Below are 24,020 nucleotides of genomic sequence, written 5' to 3' on the forward strand. Positions count from 1 at the left end.
AAACAGGGTCCTGACTGTTCTGGAACTCTCTATGTAGACCAGACTGGCTTCAAATTCAGAGATCTGTCTTCCTCTGCCTCCTGAGGCCCGAATTAAAGGCATTCCCCTTCAAACACCTAAGGGTCACACTGTTTCACACTGACAGACTTTTGTGTCTGACTTTGCCCTTGTTTTAAGGGTTGTTGATACTGGTATGTGTTAGTGTCTCAGCCCCTTTTATAAAAGCCAGATATTCTACAGTCTGGATATACTGTGCTTTTTTTAATCCATTCTTAATTCATTTAAACCCTTCACTCTATCAACTTCACTCTCCTAATTCTGACTTCATTTTTAGTCTAATAAACTCTACTGTGCTCTAGTAGGCATTAGGAGCTAAAGGTAAAAGTAAGTCATAATTGGTCCTTAAGCATGTGTAGCGTGTGATTTATATGTATTTTCATATATTATCTCATTTGATCACACAGCAAACCTGTGGTGTAGGAAAAACATCTTTAGGATGAAAAGCTAGGTTAGGTGACTTGGCCAGGATTGATTGCACTTAAAATACTGGAGCAGATGTCATTGTCATTTATTTTTGCCAATTCCACCACTCTTACTTAAAGGATCCATTCCTGTGTAAATCCCTGGAGAATTAAGGGGACTGGGAAATTCCTATCACTTGGGGAAATCATCTCATTTTTTTTCTTTTTAGTGTCTCCTTTTTTGCAAAAAGGACAAAAAACCAAAAAGTTCTGTTGTGTTTCTCTGGCTGTCCTTGAACTTGGATTTCAGTCAAGCCTGCCCTTGAACTTGAAGTTATTCTGCCTCTATCTTTTTAGTGTTGGGGTATAGTAAAAGGATGAGCCACCACACCCAACCTGGGAGTTACTGAATTTTTATGAGTCTTTGGGACTTAGAGTGAAGACTTAGCAGAATTTTGTTATTCATTTGCTCTGTTCAAACAAAATGTATTTTTGTCCTTCCTTTAGAACTTTATTGGTGTTTAATGTGATGATAATGTTAATAATGATTAACATTTTGAGATCTTATTTTAGCAACAAAGTGTTCAGAATACTTTCATTATATGATTCTTAAAGCAATCTCTGAGTAGTAGATTTTATTATGAGATTTTTACAGATAAGGAAATGGACACTGAAAGGTAAAATAAATTGCCTATGGTAATTAGCTAGGAATGGAAAGAACCAAGTCTTGAAGTTTCACTGTCATTTTCAGAACTCAGAATTAATTACTATATTGTTTTACTCACTAATTATGAATTAATAAACTAAGTCAAGGAAGAACAGGACCCGAATATGAAGATAGGATTTGAGTACAATTGGAGAAGCAATGAAACATTACTTGACATTACACAAGCATTGCTTTTAATGTGACCTAAGACAAGGTAGATACTGACATCAGTGTGTTTCATTTTGTTTGTCCTAACAGTGTCTCAGCTAACAACTACAATCCTAGTGCTCTTCACTGTCGCCGTTTTCTGTCCTGTAGATTCCCTCATTGACACTATTCAGAAATTTCAGGTGGAGAGCCAGAACTCATTTGTGCCTCTCCTGCAGTCTTTCTAACTCAGATTGTTTCCATTTTGAGCAGTTACCTTTTCAGTCCCAACGGGGGACTCTACCTCTTCTACCTCAGAACTCAGGAAGACATCACAGTGCACTTCATAATAACTTTCAAAGATTTGACCGTCGTAGTTGGTAAACTGTATTTCAGTGTACAAAAAGAACTGAAGTACAGTGTTTTTGTTAAAGAGATTGACTTATACTGAAATTGGGAAAAGCTTCCGCTGTACAGGATTTCTGATTTAATAGAATTTGTTATAACCAGATCAACAAAGCATTATTACTGTGGGCCATCTGTTGGGTTATGGAAATAGCTTTGTTGCAAGGAACCAGATGTTGTGCTTATATTTATAACAATGACACTCTGCTTGTTTTAAGTAACCTTTGTTGATAGGTATCTTTAGCTGCTATTCTATTTGATATGTTAGATTGGATATTTTTTCAAATTGATGAATAACTCTTGTACAATGAGGTCAGAACAAATGGCTTATGGTGCCAAACTGCAATGCTATAATAGGATAAGAGCTTTATCCTTTTTAGACCCAGTTTCTAGTATTTTGTAGGTGACTTTAGTTACTTTAAGAATTTTACCATAAATCTAACATGATTTTATTTTGGTGTGATTGTATCTATATTAATACCAAACTTTTTATTTTCTGTCTTTAGTGAGTGAAGTACTCTATGACAGGTTCAGACTTAATGAAGAGTGACTTTTAGAATATAGTCTTAGCTGACAAATAGCTCAGAGATTAAGCATGCTTGCTGTGCAGTTGTAAGGACTAGGGTTTGGATTCTAGCACCCATGTAACAAACCCAGTATGCTGCTTCTGCCTTTACTCCAACTTCAAGGGATCAACACCCTCTTTTGGCATCTGTTTGAGGTTAAGTCATGAACTTGTGCGTGTACATGTTTCCACACACCCACTTAGACATATATATGAATACAGTAAGTCTAAAAAAAGAAAGCTGGTGAGGTAGCTTAGTCAGTAAAGGTACTTGCTGCCAAGCTTGGTGACTTGAATTTGGTCCCCAGAACACACATGCTAGAAGGAGAAAACTGACTTCCACAAAGTGTCCTCTACCATCGTACAGGCTCCATGGCATGCCTGTATTCTCCCCTCTACACACACTAAGTAAGTGTAATAGAATATAGGCCAAGAGGATTTTTAGAGTTATCATCAACTGCCTGTGCTGTTCTTCTTTATTTTCAAGTTCTGTGTAGTGGAGACTCTTGAGCTCACTGAAGAGTTGGCCATCATTTCTTGATGACTGTGTCTAAAGGAGACTTTTCTTACTTAGTCAACTGACTTTCAGCAAAATTTTCATCTGGAGTACAAAGCTAAGAGCTGCAATTGAATTCTTCCCAGCCAATAAGAGTCCTGCTTAGTGGAATTGGATCAATTAGAAGTAAAGTTTAGTGCCAGTGTGTACATATTAAAAGCCACAGAAATTAGAATCTACTTTTGCCTAATGTTGAGATCTGACCCTACTTTTAAACTGCTAATAGATCTTAGTTTCTATTGTTGGCTGTGAGATATGTGAGAGGAATACACTAGGGCGTAAGACTGCTGGCATTCAGTAGCAGTTTCATATTTTCTTTCTTTACAGAGATGACTTTGGGAGGAAGTTATAGGATGACAGAAATAGGTTATTGTTTACATTCTAGATTGTGGGTGATTATTATTAAAATAATTTAAATCAAGTTTCTGTTGCTTAGTGTTTAGGACTTTTGGGAATGAGTTGTAGTCACAGCAGTTAACACTTAACAATCAAGGGTAGGTTGATTCTTTGAATAAAGATAGGGCATAATGTTGTGGGAGAAAGTAAGTGGTGTTTCTGCTGTTTTTCTTGGATATATGAATCTAATATTTTACACAGGCTAGACAGGTAAGGTATGAAGTAGATTGATGGTTTTATCTTTTTTTTTTTTTTTTTGGTTCTTTTTTTCGGAGCTGGGGACCGAACCCAGGGCCTTGCGCTTCCTAGGTAAGCGCTCTACACACTGAGCTAAATCCCCAGCCCCGATGGTTTTATCTTATGTATAAATGGGTAGCAAAAACCATCAGAAATACTTGGTGTGTTAGAAAATTATGTGTCATATTAGTTAGAGCATGTGTACTTTTGAAATATTTCCACCTTACATTTGGATAATGATTGATGTTGGATTTTGGGCTTTATAACAGTCCTGCAATACAGGTAGGATTGACATGAAATCAACTGACAAGAGTGTCACTTAATTACTATTAGTAGAGCTGACACTGGAACCCATTTCCTGTATTCTGTTTTTTTTTTTTTTTTTTAAGTAGAAAATTGATGAAGTTATAGTGAGAAACAAAATTTAGGTTTCTGATGTGGAAGTGAAAGGCCATAGAGATCCCAAATGATCAGTTCTTTAGATAAGAGTGTAACTATGATACTGTAAAGCTTCATGTAAAATTAGCAAGTACAATTTCTTGTTCGATTAGGTCCATTTTTAGTCATTGGAAGCATTCTTACTTGAGTCTCCATTTCTGCTGTTAGTATTCTGGAGGTGAGATAGGAAAGAATCAGAATAGGAATTTAAGGATTGCTAAGTCGCAGTTAGGTCTCCCACCCTTTCAGAATGGAAGTACATGCTAGTAAATTTTAGAGAAATTAAACATCTGGTTCTAATGTAGGTATCTATCTGGATAGATAGACCTGTTGTCTGTTGCCTGATAGGTAAAAAGACTGATAGTGTACAAGGAAGTTTTACTGAATAGAAATCAAAACAACAAAAACCAGACTGGGAGAAAACCACGACAGTGGATAATTTAAAGTGTCTCTTCATGAACCTTTCTATACGATTAAACATGTTCCATTTGGAAAATTGAATTTTTATGGTTCACATAACATTGAAAAGTAAGTCTTTTGAAGAGCAGTTTAAATACTTGGTGCTGTTGAAGTATTTGCTAAGAAGCTTTATAGATAAATTGGTTTGATAAATGACTTGATTATAGTGTTATGGATCAAGTTGTAAATGTGTTAGGTGATTTTTTTTAAAAGATTTACTTATTTATTTTATGTATACGAGTACACTGTAGCTGTCTTCAGACACACCAGATCCTATTACAGATGGTTGTGAGCCACCATGTGGTTGCTGGGGATTGAACTCAGGACCTCTGGAAGAGCAGTCGGAGCTCTTAACCGCTGAGCCATCTCTCCAACCCGTGTTAGGTGATTTAAATCCCAGGTTTACTTACAGCAGTTATTTCTGTTAAGTTACTTGAGATGGTAGTCTAGTTTGAAATGAAGATGAGACCTAAGGATTTACTTACCTGCTTTTTCATTATCTGGCAGACTTTTACTAAGAAAAACAAAACTGTTAATGTTTGTTTAAGGTAATGGTTTCAATCCAGGAACACTGAATTAATTAATTCTCTTATTTGATTGGTCATCTATTTTTCATCTGTTTCTGTCCAGACAAGTGAAAAGCAGGATCCATGCTAGCGAAGACCACAGATGCTTAGTTAGAGAGATAGCACAGAGCCATCCTCCCAGTAATAGTGGTGCCTCTGACTGCTTCTGATGACTAGTTTTTACCTGGAAAGGCAGTGTTTAGCAGGTTTGTTTGAAGAACTTAATGCATTCAGGGGTAGGGAAGAATGGCTTTAAGAAGAGCTGATGTAAAGCATGCCCTTGAACCTGTAGTGTGGCTCAGTGGGTAAAGACAGTTTTCTCCAAGCTTGGCAACCTGAGTTTGATTCCCAGGACTGACATGGAATAGGAGAGAACCAATTCCTGAAAATTGCCCTCTGACCTTTTCAAGCACATATTCCACACCCACAAATGTTGAAGGTGAGAAACCTCAAGATTGCCCTTAAGGAGCATTTCTTCACCCCTTCCCTGTTTTTGAGACAATATCTTGGTATAGCCCAGCCTAGCCTTCACCCACAATCCTCCTGCTTCAGTATCCCAAGTGCTTGCATTACGGTATGTGCCATAAGCTCGCTCATCTCTGGAACATGTGTTACTGCCATAGATGACTTAGGCATTCTGACTCATGGGAGATTACCAGGTTTGCATTGATACCATGATTTAAGAAATTGTTCTCTAGTAGAGGCAGGATTACAAGTAGTAAGATCCTGCTTTAAAAGCCAGCTGTACCTCCCAAAAGATCCTTACATTTACTCTCAAGGATGGAGATAATATCTGTTTTTATCTTTGCTGCAGTTTCTGTTACCTAGTAAAAGGGGACATGTTCTAAGAAATGTTAGATGACTTTGTCACTGGGGACAATCAGTGTGCTTATGCAAACATTGATGGCTGTAATGTTACTGGTGATATAATCTGATGGAACCACCATTGGGTGTATGAGAAATGTTAAATGGCAAGTGATTTACTGTGCAGAAGGTGTTGTAGGGATTTTTACGTATTCAGTAAAGTAGTACATGAAAAGGCATTTTGTATTTCATTTTAACTTTTGTTTTGTTTTTAAGATAGGGTTTCTCTGTGTAGTCCTAGCTGGAACTCACTTCTGTAGACCAGGCTAACCTTAAATTAAACTCACAAAAATTCACCTGCCTCTGCTTCCTGAGTGCTGGGATTAAAGGCTTGAGCCACCATTGCATGGCAACTAATTTTAAGATTTTTAACATTGCTAAAAATAGTATGTATCAAGTTACCTTTCCCCTAGTATGATGAGGTAAATAAATTGTAGTTCCTAGAATATCGAGTTAGTCATTCATACCATTGAACTTTCCTACTAGAACACTTAAGGCATGGCCATTTAGCTACTCTTCCCAAGCCTGTCATCAGTGGTAGTTGAAGTGTGGGATGGTTCTGAGTGTTGTCATCCAGCACTCAGGAAGGCAGAGGTGAGCTGAGTGAGTGCTGGGAGAGATGGCAGATTTAAGACCATGTCTGAAAAGTAAAAAGGGTAGCCTGCTCTTTGTGTAGGCACTAAATGAAGCAAAATTTGCTACTAACCAATCTTTTTTCCTCTGTGGAACAGTAGAACCTGTAGTCTCTCTCTTTTTTTCCCACAAGTTAACTCTTCAGGTATTTAACAAGTATTATTCTAATGGACAATTTGAGTGCTGTGTATAGAAAGGACTGTCAAATGGCACTTAAAAGGCAGTTTGTTCCCAGGTGTAGCTAAAGAGCCATGGATTTACCAGAAAGTAATGGTTTTGCTTCCACTGATGAAGAAAGCTTCATACAACAGATAGTATTTGAAATGGGATGTGATATGGGCATTTTAGGCTGAAAGACTAATCAGGAACTTAAGAGATGAAGCATAAAAGAAGCTTCCCAAACTTTATACCAGAATATTAAAATGTTCATTGTTCTTTCTTTGTACTTGAAGCTTGGCAAGTAATTGTGGGAAATCAATAAATTGTCACCTTTTCATGAACATTCACGTAGTTAAAATTATTGAACATTTTTGTGTCTTTTGGAGTGAAAAAATGTTTTTTTCTCACTTTTTTGAATACTCATTAACAGCCAGGAAAGCCTCAGGAAAATAATGTTCTCAGTCTATATACTAGAAATGAGCTGTGAAGTTGGAAAATGTTTTCTTCTTCAGGCTAAATAGACCTAGCTTCTCTTTTACATTTGACATGGTTCCCTTTGTATTTTTAATGAAGATAGGGTCTTTGCTACCCAGTCTTGGCTACCCTAAAACTTGGGATGTAGACTATGCTGACCTCAAACTCAAAAAGATCCGCTTTCCCCTCCGCCATAGTGCCCCATCACAACTACGGCCTTTTGGTTCCTAAGTTCTTCACTAGTATTATGAATCTTTCCCTTTGAGCACTCAGCTTTGTAAGTGCTCTTAATATGGCTGCTTAAACAGCACAATACTCCACTGCAAACTAAGTGAAGAATTTAGTAGGCTGTTGCCCTTCTTGGTCTGAAACTCGCTTTCTAATGAAGCTTGAGACTGTATTTACTTCTTTTTAGCAGAGGCCCTACCCCTGGCTGGCTCATATTCAGCGCTGGTGTTGATTTACAAGAATTTCTTAGAGTTGATTCAGAGAGAATTCTTTTTAATAGAGTTATCAAATGAGTGCCCATTTTTTCCTCATTACATATGCCATTGTCTCAGAGGTCATATTCATTCTTTGCTTCCTGAAATCTAAGAAAAGAAAGACAATTGTACAAATACTGGAGTTGAATAAATAGTATCCAAAGACTTGAGTCTACCTGCTCTATTAAGTATGTGCTGAAGTGTATAAAATATAAGTTGGGCCTGGTGGTGTGGACCTGTAATTCAGCTGCTTGGGAGGTTAAGGCAACAGGATCACAGACTTAGCTTGCTTGGGCTACAGAATAAGTTCAAGGCCAGCCTGGGCAATTTAATGAGACCCTGTGTCAACATAATTAAGAGTAATAAATAATAAAAGTAATAAGTCTTAGGCATATAGCTTAATGAAAGACTGCTTATTAGACCTGTGGGGTCTTGGACTTGATTCTCCATCCTGTTGTCCATCTCCAGTATAAAAAGTAAAATGGATCCTCATTTATTGAGGTTCGACAATTGAGAGTTTTTCATGTTCTTCAAGTACCTTTTCTTTTGTGCTGATGTACTGTTTTTTATTTTTATTTTCTTATTACTAATAGATTTTTTTTGAGAGAGTATTTTACTTTGTATATCTGGCTGACCTGGAACTTCTGTAGACCAGGCTGACCTCAAAACTCTTTGAGATCCATCTGCTTCTGCTAGGATTAAAGACATGTGCCATTACACTAGACTCATAGCCTTTTTTTTTTTTTCCTTCTTTTTAATAGACTTACTTATCATTATTTTTCTTGTATAAAAACCCTTATGTGGTTTTTATACACTAGAGCCTGGGTCCTCTAAATAGAGATTCTGGTATGGGTTTTCACAAGATGATCAGTGAATCCCTGATATGGAAACTTGGTGAACACAGTCTCTTTCCAGAGGTCAGGGGTCAGGTGGCTGTAGGTCTTGGAGATGGCATCAAAGGTGGCAGAAGTAAAGCCCCTGGCTGAAGCGTAGCAGTCATCTATACCGGACATTACTAGTAGCTTCTTGGGCACAGGAACAGTGACAATGCCAGAGCCTCTGGGGGCAGGAATGAGAAGTGCCAACACAGAGCCACAATGGCCTGTTACCTTGCATGGCACAGTGTGGGGCTTGCCAATCTTGTTCCCCCAGTAGCATCTTTGCACAGGAATGATGGAAAGTTTGGCCAAGATGATGGCCCCTCGGATGGCAGTGGCTACCTCCTTGGAACACAACACCAGGACCAACTTCCCAAATACTTCACTAGCCTGGTGGCTTTGACCAAGACTGCTGTGGAAGCCTCTAAATCCTGTGTCCCCCGGGTTCTCTAGGCCCTTTTGCTACAAGGTGTTGTCCATCATTTGGTGTTGAGAGAGAAAGAGGAAGAGAAGGGACAAGGGGCAGGGGTTGGGGCAGGGGACACGGGGGAAGAGGGAGGAGAGAAGCAAGATTTATATGCCATTATTATAATAATAATAATCTATAGTATTTTTTTCTACTCATATATGTATGTGGGGTGCCTGTGTGTGTGTGTGTGTGTGTGTGTGTGTGTGTAGGATCAGGGTTGACATTGAGTCTTTCCTTTTTTTTTTTTTCTTCATTTTTTCTTTTCTTTTTTTTTTTTTTTTTTTTTACATTGAGTCTTTCTTAATCACTCTCCTTACCCTTTAAGGCACTTTTTCAGTTAACTCAGTATTCTCCCATAGGTTTGCCTGATGGAAATCCTGTCTTTTCATTGTAAGCACTGAAATTGTAGCTGGGTAGCTATTATACCTGCCAGGGCTCTATGAATTCAAACTGGTCCTCATGATTGCACAGCAAGTGCTTTAACTACTTAGCTATTTCTCTAGGTATGGCTAAGTAGTTCCCTAAATTTAAATTGACAGTATTTCATGTCAATATTTGATTTCTAGTACATAATCAAATTCCTGATTATTTTAAAATGCCTTTACAGTTGGCTTTTAATTGAATCAGGATTCAGGCAAAGTTCACATGGTGCATTTAGTCGTCTTTTTTTAAAAAATTTTATCCAAACCATAGCTCCCCTGTGTCCTCTTTTTGTTTTAAGGTAGGGGTCTTCACTGTGTGTAGACCAGGTTTCCAGGCAGTCTGTGATGGTTGGCATTAGTTGTCAACCTAACAGAATCTAGAGTTAGCTGGCAAGGAGATGGCCTCTCTGTATGCCTGTGTGTTGAGATTTGTCTTGATGCTATTGTTTGGGTGGCACTGGAAGTTTGGAACTGGTAAAAAAAAGTAGGCCCTTAGTCATGTTCTCTGCTTTCTAATTGTGGATGCCTTGTGACCAGGTGCTTCAGGCTTCCTGTCACTCTGACCCCCACCATGATGGGCTGTACCTTTAACTGTAAGCCAGAATTAAGATCTTTCTCTCTTAAGTTTCTTTTGCCTGTGTAGTTATCACAGTAGCAGGGAAAGAAATACAGATAACTGACTAGAACTTGCTATGTAGCCAGGCTAGCCTTGAAGTGTCCCTCTTGCTTCAGCCATCAAATGTCAACATTTTAGGCTGGCATGCCTAAACCTTAAGCCATAGCATGCCTGACCTTCCTCTTTTTGACTTTGTCGTCATTTGACTCCTTTGGGTTTTTTTTTTTTTTTTAAATCTGTTTCTTATACACAATTCTTTTGTATTACTTTGGTTTTTTTTTTTTTTTTTTTTCCGGAGCTGGGGACGGAACCCAGGGCCTTGCGCTTCCTAGGTAAGCGCTCTACCACTGAGCTAAATCCCCAGCCCCTCTTTTGTATTACTTTGAAACATGTACCTGACTTTTTTTTTTTTATCAGTTCAGCAAGTGTTTTGGGAAACTATGTACAAAACATATGCCAGTCATTGTGAGATAGGTTGAAGTTATTAGACATGTATTAACCCACTAGGAACCAGAATTCTAGTGGCAGAGACAGGTGCATAGTGAAGTAGTACAGGGTAGATTTTTTTTTTTTTGCCCTCCAGTTAGTCATGCCTTAATTATAATAGCCTTACTTTCCCCTCCTTCCCTCCCCTTCCCCCCCCCCCCCACGTAATGCTGTCAGTAGGGAGAGAGAGAGGAGGGGGAGGGAAGAGGAGAGAGAGAGAGAGAGAGAGAGAGAGAGAGAGAGAGAGAGAGAGAGAGAGATTGATTTTGTGTATCTGTGTGTGTGTGTGTCTATCTGATGAGGCTTCATGAAGTCCAGGATGACCTTCACCTCCAAAGTGATAGGGTAAACAGGCCTGTGCCATCACTCCCTGTTTTAGAATACTATGAATGCATCTCTTTAATTAGGTCTGGATCAGAAACCCATTGACTGATTGGGCCCCCCCCCCCCCCCCCCCGATCTCGGGACCGAACCCAGGGCTAAATCCCCAACCCCCGACTGATTGTCTCTTGAATGAATCCAGATTATATCCTTTCAGTTTGGTCTGTCACTCATGTTTCTACTGGCTGTTTTAAAAACCACTTTAATTTAGTTTTATTATTGTGGTGCTAAGGAATTGGATCCTTAGCCTTGTCCATGCTAAGCATGTGCTCTTCTACTGAACTGTCATCCAGTAGTCACTGGATCTTACCACCTTTCTCAGTGGAACTAGAACCAAGTTTTTACTATGCCAGAAGCATTTTTATTCTTCACAAACATCAGTTCACAAACATCTTTGAGAGAAAGAAAACTGTGTATGAGTCTAGGAACTAATAATGAGTATCCAGAGAATTACAGTCGATGTACCCAGCCTGTTGTTCCTACCCAGAGTCCAAGGTTTCTGCCAGTTCAAAGCGAATGCCCTGATGTGGCATTCTCTAGTTCATTCAATGATCTGAATCGGGGATGACAGGATTACAGTTTGTGTAACTGCTTTCCCAGTTAGCTGTGGATATCTATCCCTTTTTGGTTGTTTTAGAAATGAACTTCTCAGGCAGCCTGTGGGTTAAGCAGGATTGAAAATTATGTGAAACCTTTCTAATGACTTTGCCCTAAACCTGAATTAACTTATATATCAAATTCTCCTGATAGAACTTTTAATTAACAGCTTGGGTTTCACTTGACGTTAGTAAAGTAGGATTTCTAGGAATGGGCTAGGAGTGACCAGGCAGTGGTGGCACATGTCTTTAGCCCTAGCACTCAGAAGGCAGAGGCAGGTGGATCTTTGTGAGTTTAAGGCCAGCCTTGACTACAGAACAAGTTCCAGGAGAGCCAGGGGTATGCAGAAAAAAATCCTGTCTTGAAATACATTGTCTTTATCTTTTTTAAAGTCAGCAGTGTTTTTTCTTTCTTTTTTTCTTAGACTGTTTTTAGGTAGCAGGGAGGTGATTCTTACTTTATGAATTCTTAATATTGGAGGTTATAGCTTCCTTTCATTGAGAATCTAATTTTAGAATCTTTTCCTACCCCTCTAAGACACTCCATACTCTCTAGTAGCCAATTCCTCTCATCCTCTTACTTTTTTCCCTGCTAGTTCTGAGAAACCACTAGTAGACTCTGTTTACTAATTCAGATTTGCCAATTTTGTATGGATGGAAGGAATTATATGGTGCATAGGGTGTTTTTGTCTTTTCTTTAGCATAAGTTTTCAAGGGTGTGTGTGTTATGGCCTACGTCATTTTCTTTTGTCAGTGCTGCATTGACATAGTGCTTTTGTATTTAACACACCAAGTTGGTGGGCATCCAGATTGTCTTACTCTTTTGTTGTTAGGATTTAATCATCTATTCCGTTTTTCCCTGTGGATTTATATATTTAGGGATGCTGGCTTCTCTCTCCTTAGGAGTGCAATTGCTGGTTTATATGATATGGTAAATCAGCGTTTAGCTTTTTGATTGGCTGCTGTGTTTTCAGAGGAGCAACACTAGCAACTGTAAGATTTTTAAGAACTTTAAGAAGTTTAAAACTTATAAGTTATTTAACTGTTATGTGTGGGTGCAGGTGTTCTCTTCTTTCTACCATGGCTTCTAGGGGTCAAACGCAGGTTTTCACTAGTCTGTCCCCTAAGCCGGGTTCCCGCTGTGATTGTGGTTTTGATTTGTATTTCTTTTGTGGTGAATAATGCTGAATACCTATCTCTTTGTGAGATAATTCACCTGTAACTGACTGTTAAAATCCTTGCCTTTTTTAAAATTAGGTTGAGTTTTGAGTTTTGAAGATTCTGTATATATTCTGGATATAATTTGCTCTTCTTGGTCCTAAATTATGTAAAGATAGAAGTATAAGACACAGAGACTGGGTTAGAGATCTAGTCAGTTTCAAACATTTTAATTTGCTTTTAAAAAAGTTGTCTGTGTTTAGATGTGCACATGTGGAGGTCAGAGGCTTGTTTTCATAGACTTGGTAATTTCTGTGGGTCCTGGGAATAGAAAGAGGGTGCCAGGCTTGCAGGACCATTTCTCCAGCCTATTATTTTAACTTTCTGTGTTTTTTTTTTTTTCAATTACAGAAGCAATGTCATTGAATAAATATGATGACAGTCAGATTATGGTGATAAAAGGAAATGAAGCAGACAAAAGATTCCTTTTATTGTGGAACTTGTATTCTAGCAGAGAAACAAAGTAAATAAACTATCAGAGTATTGCCATTCCACATGTTTCTTTGTTAGTTGCTGAGAACCCATTAAGTTTCTTAAAGGTTATTATAAACTTAGAATAAAATCTAGTGATTTATTTGGCTCTTGTAATGATTAGAAAATAGGAGTCAGAGTTGAATTAAAGTTTGAATTTTTTTCCTTTGAAAACTGGGAAGTTCTTTCAACACTGTCTAAAATGCTGCTTAACAGAGTTGGGCTGCGGCTGGAAATGAGAGCGGGCTCTTTGGGATAAGCACTCCCTTCGGTTGCTCATGTCTTAACACACATACATTCTACACAGTATGTACTTAACCTCTTCCAATCTTTTTGTAATACCTGCTAACTCCTTGGCATTTGTGGATTATCTTTGTGCCTAGTACAAATAGTTGGTATTCTGCCATTGTTATATAGTCCTGCTAATAAATACATTTATCCATTTATTCTAAACAAGTCTATAATGGTTAATAAAGCTAGATGGTATCATCCCCAAGTTTTAATGAAGAAAGTCACTCTTAGTAATGAATGAAAATCTGAACTACTCAAGTCCCCTTTTACTCAAGTGCTACTCTGCTTTTTACTATCTGATTTTAAAGCATTGCAACTATTTCTTCAGATGAAGTATTATACAAAAACCAGTAAAGATAGCTCTTTTCACTGGAGACTAGTTGTGTGCAGGAGATGGTGTGGGTGTAGATATTGGTATGCTCAGGCGAATGGTAGCTTTCAGGTACCGTGCTGGAATGCTTAGGATTCTACAAACACTGGGCACACGCCCTATGACTCATCTGTTAAATATTACGAGGTCTCACCACCTTTTGGTGTCTGTCTCCTATGTGATCGATGTGCGCATCTTTGATACTGTCATGTTCTTTTCATTCATACATGCTTTAATAGTGGTGATTCCTTTAGCTTTTGATTTTTGTTCAGCATTTTAATTAAATTGTAGTTAGTTGAGTTATAGATCAATTTACTTTGAAGCATCTAATAATGAATTCTTCTTTACTTTTAGATTCTCTTTGTGGCCAGATGGGTTTGTATGGACAAGCCTGTCCATCTGTAACTTCATTAAGGTGAGTACATTCCCCCCAACCCCAGTTCATCATGTCATGTTGTAGAGAATTTCAAGGTGCTCAGTAGCTAACTTTATAAACTGTTTTGTTTATGAAATAGCCCCACAGCTCATTCCCTAGTGAAGTACAGTAACTCACCTTTGCTGTAGGAAAAATACTGCTGTTTTGTGCAGTTTGGTGCAGTGGGGGTATTTATGCTTACAGCGACTTCTAAGGTAATGGTATTTAGATCTCTTCTTAGTCTCCAGGGATAATCTTGATCATGAAATAGCATAACTACACTTTTTTGTTGTTGTTTCTTAAAAATGTAAGCTGTTTTCTATTTGCTTTAATTAAAAAATTTGTTTGCTTTGTAACAGATGATTAATAAGGACTGAATTACTGACTTTAACTTGTTTCTGAGGAGTGTTTAGATTACCATTTTCTACATTAAACTAAACAAATAAATGTAGAAAATAGGAATTAAGTTGTTTTGTACAAGCTAGTGTTTTCAGATTTTTTTAAGTTACCGAAATCTTTTTTTTTTTTTTTTTGTTAAATACAAAAAAAATACAGTGGGGGGTAGAGCAGACAAATACAAAACTTTCCTAGATTTCCATGTCCTATACGTTGAGTGACTGTTGGTTGAAGAGCAGGTTTTATTTATTTTATTTATATATACATATATGAATGAGTACACTGTAGCTGTCTGTCTTCAGACACACCAGAAGAGGGCATCGGATCTCATTACAGATGGTTGTGAGCCACCATGTGGTTGCTGGGATTTGAACACTCAGGACCTCAGGAAGAGCAGTCAGTGCTCTTAACCATTGAACCATCTCTCCAGCCCTGAAGAGCAGTTTTTGAAAAGTAACCTTGCTTGGTGTGATAGCTCATGCCTTTAAACTCAGCATTCAGAGGCAGAGGCAGGTGGGTCTGAGTTTGAGGCCAGACTGGTTTAGTGAGTTCCAGGATAGCCAGGGCTACATAACAGACCCTGTCACAATAAGAAAAAGAAAAAAAAAAAAATCTAAAACTAATTTTAACTGAAGATTTTCAAATGAAAATTTAGAGTATAAAATTTAAATTGCAACAGCGACTAGTTACCAGATGCTGCAGTCCGTATCATTTATTCATGTGATGCACTGCCAGCATCATTCTAACAGTCGTCCACAGTATAACAGCATTGTTCTCCATTGAACTACAGTAATGCTTTGTTGCTGCTGTCTTGCTTTTTTGTTTTAAAAGCAAAATAAGTAGACCTATTTGCCAGATACTGAGAGTTCCTGATGAGGGCTGAGGAGGAAATGGAAGAGACTAGAACAGAGGAGTAGGTGTTACTTTGAACTGGATTAAAATAACCCAGGGAAAGCTTCACTGAAAAGGAGACATTTGCATGTAGAGCTGAAAGAGTGATGGAGTGAGCCAGATACATATTTAGTATGTAGAGAATGAACATTCTAAGTAGAGGGAATCTAGAAATTGCCACAGTAAGAGGCTCTTCTGTGTTTGAGGAATATTATACTGGTCAGTGTTACTGGAACAGGACATAATGAACAGAGGGCGAGAGGAGAGAGAGAAACAGTACTAGTTCCATAAATGTGAATTTCAAGAGTATGTAGGTTTGAGACAGAGTCTAGTTTTCTCCCCTTTCTGATTTATGAGCATTTAAAAAAAAAACTTCCTCTTAGGCCTTTTCATAATGGTTTGACTTTGATGAGTATAAGCTCTATCTGGAGTAGGCTTTATGCCATAATGCCCATAAAATTGTTGTATTTTAATGGACATATATGTCTGAGTATCATTAGTTTTAATCTGAAGGCATCTCCAAGATAACCATCAACCCTAGTAAATATGTAATCTCAGAATCATCACCCACAGAACTCAAGTCTGTTGGGACTCTAAACTTGTATTGATTGATTGTATTGATATTCATATAGATTTTAATTTTTAACTGTAAAATGAAGCATACAATCCATCGTGTGGCATTGCTTTAAGTTAGCATCAGTAAGCAGAATCTGGATTTTTAATTTAAAATATTGTATTTCTATAGGCTGCCATTTAAATTTTTTAAACTCTTGTGGAAACTTTGGAACTATGTTTTTTTGATATTGTAAGTTTTAGATTGGATTTTTTTTGAGGGTTTTTAAATTTTATTTAAAGATTTTTTTTAAACCCATTTTATGGTCCCTAATCTAGTATTTAACTTTTTAGGTTTTTTTTCCCTTAAGTCTGTCTTATCTTGATCTCTCCCAAGGAGGACATATAAAACTGTAATCATTGAAAAAATAGCCATCTTTATGCTGATAAGTGAAGTAAGATCATATAGAATCCAGATGCATTGTGTCATAAAAAGCATTTTTTATTTTTAAAATTTTTTTCTAAGGGTTTTTTTATATTTTAATTAGATATTTTTAATATTTAACTTTTTTATTGTTTTTTCAAATTTAATACCTTTAGTTTAGACTCTTGGGACTTTTAGCCTTTACCTTGTGTTGCATTCCCCACTCCAGCTGTCTAGCTAGCTCAGGGCTCCTTGCTTGGCCTTTTGCTGGCTCTGGCCAGGCCTTTCCAGCATGCCCTGCTTTTCTGAGGCTTCAGGCCTGCATCCCCGGGCGTCTGGCTTATGTGCCCCTCCCTGTTTGGTTATGCTGACACCTCTTGCTAGACAGTGACTCAGTGGACCCAGACTAGGCTGTCATTCTTCTGTGTTGGGCATCAGCTTAAGCTGTGCATTCTGTCAGGAAAGCCAGAGCAGCATGCAGCTCTAGGGAGAACTGCAGCCTCTTTCTGTCTATTTGCTGAGCTAGTTAGTGCAAATCCTTCCCAGTAGCTGTGGTCTGTCTAGCTGGTCCCAAGCAGCAGTAGCTTGAAAGCCACATTTTCGGGGGAAGGGTTGGGGTTGTGCCTTTCTACCCAGTAACTTGTCTCAGATAGAATGTTTTCATGCACTATGTAAGGCGCCAACATGTGGTTTAACCAATATATGTGTATCTCCAACTAGCTTACAGATTAACGAGATTCTTGACTATGGTTATTTTATTTGGAGGATAACCCCTAATCTACCATTTTAACTGCTGGCCTGGCTACCTCCCCAGTGGTGTACTCCAGATAATTGTTGTCTTTTCTTAGCCATGTACTCATGGTTCCTCTCCTCTATTGGTGGCCTCCTCTTCCTTCCTCTCTGGTCATTTCTTACTCTTCTCCACCCCCAACCCAGTAACTCAAAACCCACCTAACTCTAGTAATTGGCTGTAGCAAGTTTTATTTAACCAATACTTTTAAGTCAAGGAACAAGGTTTGCACAACAAAAGCTTATAAACATAAAAATAAGCTTAGACCTTTAGATAAGAAATTATCATTACAATATATAACAGACCAAACCTGGGCTGGCCAGTGTTACTGGAACAGAGGAAATGATGAATGAGGGCAAGAGGAGAGAAAGAAACATTACTTGAATTGTAAATGTGAAATTCAGGACTATGTAGGTTCTGATTTTCTAGAGTGAATCGGAAAATGAATAAAGTTTGCCTTTTTTGGAGTTTCAGCAATTGCATTCATCGGAGCAAAGTTCCTTGCTATTCTCTGGAAAACCTTATGCCATTATGGTGTTTCTTCCCATGAAAATGCATTTTTTTTTTTTTTTACACCTACTTAACTTGAATGTTTTTCCTCCCTTTAAAGGCAAGGGATACCTAAATTGTTCTGGAAATAATTTTGGGGAACAAAAGCACATTACTTCTTTTATCTAAGAACTGCTGTAGAACTAATTTGACTTAGTGGTGATTTCTTTTCATGTGATGGGAGTAGTCTTTTTTTTTTAATATTTAAAATTTTGGGAATGGTTATATCAAGTGGTTTTGTAGACTTTGCTCTTACACTGAATAGATTTTATTAAAATATTTTACGATCAGGTGTGCTGGAACAATCCTATAAAGGCTATTGACTGATATTTTTAAGTTGTTTGGAGTATTTGTGTTTATGTTAGTGTTTGTGTTATGTAATATTTGGTTTAGTTGCATACTTGCCTAAATTTTGCTTGCTAAGGTTACAGAACTTGGGATGGATTAACTAACCTAGAGTGCTTATGTATAATAGTTCTTATGTATAATAATTCTAGAACCAGAATCTTTTGAATATAGCTATAAATCAGACTCACTTTACAGACTGTAAGACTCATTTCTGTAGTTTTCTGAATGGCTCTTTCAAAGCAGAGAGTTCCATTTTTACAGACTTATGTGAAGAGAACTGTTGTCTGTCATTGGTTTTTCTAAGTGGAAGCTGTTTTCGAATAAGAAAGGAAACATACCCCCTCTTACTGTGTGTGGGGGTGTGCGGGGGGGGGGGAGATGTTAAAAACTTGATTAATTAAAACTGCTTCCTGTGCTCTTCCCCAAACCAGAAATACTGTCTTGTTGTTGTGACAGTATATTTGTCTTGTTGTTGTGACAGTATATTCTGTCTTGTCGTTGTGACAGTATATTCTGGCTTGTCGTTGTGACAGTATATTCTGTCTTGTTTTGACAGTATATTCTGTCTTGTTGTTGTGACAGTATATACTGTCTTGTTGTTGTGACAGTATATTCTGTCTTATTGTTGTGACAGTATATTGTCTTGTTGTTGTGACAGTATATTCTGTCTTGTTGTGACAGTATATTCTGTCTTGTTGTTGTGACAGTATATTCTGTCTTGTTGTTGTGACAGTATATTCTGTCTTGTTGTGACAGTATATTCTGTCTTGTTGTTGTGACAGTATATTCTGTCTTGTTGTTGTGACAGTATATACTGTCTTGTGACAGTATATTCTGTCTTGCTGTTGTGACAGTATATACTGTCTTGCTGTTGTGACAGTATATTCTGTCTTGTTGTTGTGACAGTATATACTGTCTTGTTGTGACAGTATATTCTGTTTTGTTGTGACAGTATACTGTCTTGTTGTTGTGACAGTATATACTGTCTTGTTGTGACAGTATATTCTGTTTTGTTGTGACAGTATACTGTCTTGTTGTTGTGACAGTATATACTGTCTTGTTGTTGTGACAGTATATACTGTCTTGTTGTTGTGACAGTATATACTGTCTTGTTGTGACAGTATATACTGTCTTGTTGTGACAGTATATACTGTCTTGTTGTTGTGACAGTATATTCTGTCTTGTTGTTGTGACAGTATATTCTGTCTTGTTGTTTTGACAGTATATTCTGTCTTGTTGTTGTGACAGTATATACTGTCTTGTTGTTGTGACAGTATATTCTGGCTCATAAGAGGGCTTTAGGCAGCTCTTTACATTGAATCTGCAGACAGGAAGCAGAGTGAAGAAAGCTATTGTTTTCTTTCTCCTTTTTATTTAGTCTAGTACCTCCACAATATAGGTGTGCCTTTGTACATCTGCCTAGTCTAGAAATTCCCAAAGAAGTGGGCTGAGGCTTGTTCCTATAGTGATTCTAAGTCTTATTAAATTGTCAATCAAAATTGGCCATCACCTGCCAAATGAGCTAGGTCCACGAGCTTATGGACCTTGCAGGAATGAGGATGGGCAGTATATGTAAGTTAAGTCAAGGAGTAGAGTGACAGTATGTGAAGCTTTTGAAGTTCTTGGCATGAGCCAGGTTTGCTGGCATACATGTGTGTGGTAAAAGCACCTAGAAGGCAGAAGCTGGAAGATTTCGAGTTTAAGCCAACATGAGGTGCATGGGAAGACCTAGCCTCCAAAATAAAACTTTTTAATTTTTTGTTGGGAATATGAGGTAAATGGACTAAAGCTACTCCCAGTCTCCTTAAATAATTAAGATAATTTAATCATATTTTGTAGGTGATGTTGGATCATTGTTTATTAGGATTGGTTTTTAAATTACAGTTGCTATATTTTATGATTTAAAAAGTAATGCCAAATTTAGAGAGATACTTCAATATCTTCATATATCTTATTCTATCAATATATATTTATGAATGAATTCAGGACAAACTCAAATTTTCTTTGAAGTAATGTTTGTAATAGCTAAATATTGATTTAACTAGGTTGTTCTTACCAATCAACACTTTGCTCTTTACTTGAATATATTATAGGCAAAATTATTTAAGAGAAGTTCAATACATAGCCTAAGCTGGACTCAAAATCATGATCTTCCTTCCTCAGTTACCCCGTTGTTGGAATTACAGGCCTCTGTCACCATTCTTGGTGCTAAGTTGTATTTTAATAAAAATTACAAGGCTTTGTAAGGCAGTTCAGCTTGTAGACCCAGCATCTGAGAAGTGGAAGCAAGAGGATCGGAGGTTCAAGGTTAACTGGTGACATAGTTGAGTTCTAGGCCATCCTGGGCTACATGAAACCCTATCTCCAAAGGGAAGGGGAAAAAGGGCAAAAAATTATGACAACAAAATCCTATTCTGCATACTGAGATTATTTTATCACATGGATTTTATTTGTGGGGCAGAAACTGTGCCAGATATATATTTAGACAGAAGATACCTTAGTAGATACAAAGTTGTTAACTAAGTATCAGAATGATAAAAGAAAGGCATTGTGAAGAAAGCCATATGACACCAGTTACTCATTGGACTAGTAGGGAGCTAGAGGAAAGTTTACTAACTTAGAAAGATTAACTAACTTTGAAATAGAAGTGCAGGAGAGAAGTTTTAGCTTGCAAGATAAAGTATATAGACTGAGACCTAGACTCCTGAGAAAGATGCTGGTGTTTCTGAGTTAGGTGTGACAAAGCTGGATCTCAAGTGTTAGAAACACTGAGAACTGGATTTACTTGGTGTCGTGGGAAGGGCCTGGGTGAAAAAGCCTTTGGTAGGGGAGTGTATGAATGTGTGAGTGCCTGTCTGTCTGCCTGCTTTATCATTCATTCATTCCAGAGGGGTCTTACTATATAGCCCTGGCTTGACCTGGGAATCTCTTAGGTAGACCAGGCTGGCTTGGAACTCAGAGAGGTCTGCCTGCCTCTGCCTCCCTAAGTATTGGGTTTGGAAACACATACCAACCTGGCTCTGAGAATGCTTTCTTTAATACTAGAAAAAACAATTCACTTTTATCTTTCTAGCCCTGCAAGCTGTTTTTTTTTTTTTTTTTTTTTTTTTTTTTTCTTTTTTTAACTTTACCTTTTCTTGGTAGAACTTTAAAGAAGCCAGCTGGCAAATTAGTAGTGTGGCTTGCAGAGAATCCTAGCTCCAGTTTGGCAGAGCAGAATTGAGTGGGATAGATAGTGTCAGAGTTTGCAGCTTTGGGGCAATGACTTAGTAACTGCTTTACTTATTCCAGAAGACTGCTCAGAAAGTCTCATAGAGAGATGTTTACTAAGATCTCTTCTAGCCTGTTCTAATATGGTTTTGTAGAATGTCTATATGTTGCTGAAAAATGTTGGTAGGTTTTGTAAATCATGTGAAAACATTAAAAAAAATCCTTAAGGTTAACAAACACTTGTGTAACCTGAATCTGCTGCATTTACACCCTGAGTTTCAGTGAAAGCCTGAATAGTGAGGATAACAGGCCATCTGCATCTGTTCCCATAAATATGTACACTCTAGTTGACTTAAAAGAAAAGAAAAACTTGGGTTGGGGATTTAGCTCAGTGGTAGAGCGCTTGCCTAGGAAGCGCAAGGCCCTGGGTTTGGTCCCCAGCTCCGAAAAAAAGAACCAAAAAAAAAAAAAAAAGAAAGGAAAAGAAAAGAAAGAAAAGAAAAACTTAAAAACATACTCAGAAAATTTAAGAGAAACTCCGTTGTATATTTTTTTTAACATTTTGTAGTCCTAGCATTTGAATATAATTTAAAAGCTATCTGTCCATTATATATCTTATAATATTAAAACATCACAGCATTTTCACTACTTGATAACATTAAATAATACCATCTCCTTAGACTTCATTTCTTTTTCCCTTCCTTCAACTGATTGCATGTGTGTGTGGTTTGTATGTGTATATGTGTATATTCATGTTCCAGTGAACATAGTTTCTTGTACTGGCGTAGCAGTGGGTTTGAGACAGTATCACTATTGAGTTCTCACTAGCCAGGTACTCACTAGAAAGACTAGGCTGGTCTCCATTTCACAGAGATCAGCACATACAGAAAACACAAGGATAGCATCAATCAGTAAACACAAGGGTAAAATCAAATGGCAAAGCCGAGAAACTCTGAAATGGTGGCAAGAAGCCAAACACAAACAGCAGATAAGATAGGTCTTGATAAGATAGGTCTCCAGGCAGAGGCTGTTAGGGTCAAATGCATTTTAGGGGTAGCATTTTTACCTATGATTGGTTGGTAACCATTTCATCCCAGATAGCTGTAGAATTAACATCCAGACCTTTTCACACAAAGCAATCAGAGTGGTAATGAGTTGGTGTTTTATATAAATTGTTAACTACTTATATGCTCCTAGAGCAGAAAGTCTGTTTAGTTTTTAGATTATTTGTATTAACAGAATTTAAAAACTCATTAAATTGTAGCCTTTTAGGATGCTGTTTTTAACTCAGAGTGATTGAACACAGAATCTCGTATATGCTATGTAGTAAGCATTTTATTTATCACTGACCAACATCCTCAGCTCTTGGTTTTGAAAGTGTCTTTCTATGTAGCCAAGGCTGTACTAGAAACGGAGATGTGCCTTAGCCTCTTGAGTGCTGGGATTCTAGGCAGTGTGCCACCATTGCCTGGCTCTGTTTTCCTTTTCATCTAATGTGATGTTTCTTCCTTAAAACACTGCAGTCTTGAAGGAACTGCTCATCTCTCTGTCTTCAAGGAAGCTGTAGTTTATATTTTCTAAAATTCTAGTTTTAGTCTACTGTCTTCTCTATTCTGATTCTTTCCTCTATCTTCCCCTTTTAATTTTTCCTTTTTTCTTTTTTTTTTCTTTTTCTTTCTTTTTTTTTTTTTTTTTCTGGAGCTGGGGACCGAACCCAGGGCCTTGTGCTTGCTAGGCAAGTGCTCTACCACTGAGCTAAATCCCCAACCTCTCCCCTTTTAATTTTTTTGGTTCATGTCTTATAAAAATTAGAGTGCTTTTATGTAGTAGACTAAATTTTATCTGATCTTTAAGCCAGTCTTGAAATCATAACAAGAAATCTAAAAGTGGATATTATGGAGTGCCTTTATGATCTTCTGGGAATACCTTTTTAAGTAAACATATTTATTATGACATTTCTGTGCATTGATGCTATGGTATAAATGATAGTAAACAATAGAGTCTGTCCTTATCATAGTCAGGTAGATTACATTGTTGATTTAAGACTTTCTGGTAAATTATAGATCTTTAAAAAAACCTTCTAGGTTTTCTGTACTGTATGAAAATTTCACCATTGTAATGACTTAGGAAACCTTTACACATACATATAGTACACACACATGATAATGAATCAAGAAACATTTTGGTTCAATGGCCTGTACCTTTGTACCTTGAACAGGCTTCTAACTGAGAGTATGGTTTTCATGAATTAGGAATATTTGGAATCTAAGACTAAATAGTGGAAGGGTAATTTGGAGAGCAACTAGAGAGAACAGCAAATGTATTATGCTTATTAAATTTTGCAGGAAAAGTTGGAGTAGTTACAGACTTTTAACATGTGTAAAAAGGTGGCATCATTATGAAGAGAACTCTGGCTAAAGACATTTTCCTCTGTACTCTCCACAGTAGGAGAGAGATTTAGGTTAGCTTAAGAAGTGTTTTTAAAAGTACAGTGAATCTCCTAATCCAGAAAAGATTGATTGTGTTGTGAATTTACTTCCTTTGAAAATATTTAGTCGTGGGGCTTGGGGCTAGGGTTTCATGCTGCCCGTGAACTTGGTATGGTGTTGAGGTTGGCATTGAACTGATGCTTTTGCTTCTACCTCCAGAGTGCAGGCATAATAGTACCGTGCCTGTCTTCCTGTGGCAAGCTTAGGAAT

At 37.5% G+C, this 24,020-nt stretch overlaps 1 protein-coding gene across 5 annotated transcripts in view; it reads left to right on the forward strand.

Moving 5' to 3' along the window:
- Foxj3 (forkhead box J3) overlaps window positions 1-24,020 on the forward strand; it is an 88,417-nt gene that overhangs the window by 3,730 nt on the left and 60,667 nt on the right. For all 5 annotated transcript variants that reach the window (XM_087549272.1, XM_087549274.1, XM_087549273.1 and 2 more), the window contains 1 exon segment: window positions 14,101-14,161. In XM_087549272.1, the coding sequence (XP_087405398.1) occupies window positions 14,118-14,161 (44 nt within the window). In that variant the 5' untranslated portion in view covers window positions 14,101-14,117.

Source organism: Rattus norvegicus, chromosome 5 (genome assembly GCF_021556685.1).
Source record: "Rattus norvegicus strain SHRSP/BbbUtx chromosome 5, alternate assembly SHRSP_T2T, whole genome shotgun sequence".
NCBI classification, from domain to species: Eukaryota; Metazoa; Chordata; class Mammalia; order Rodentia; family Muridae; genus Rattus; species Rattus norvegicus.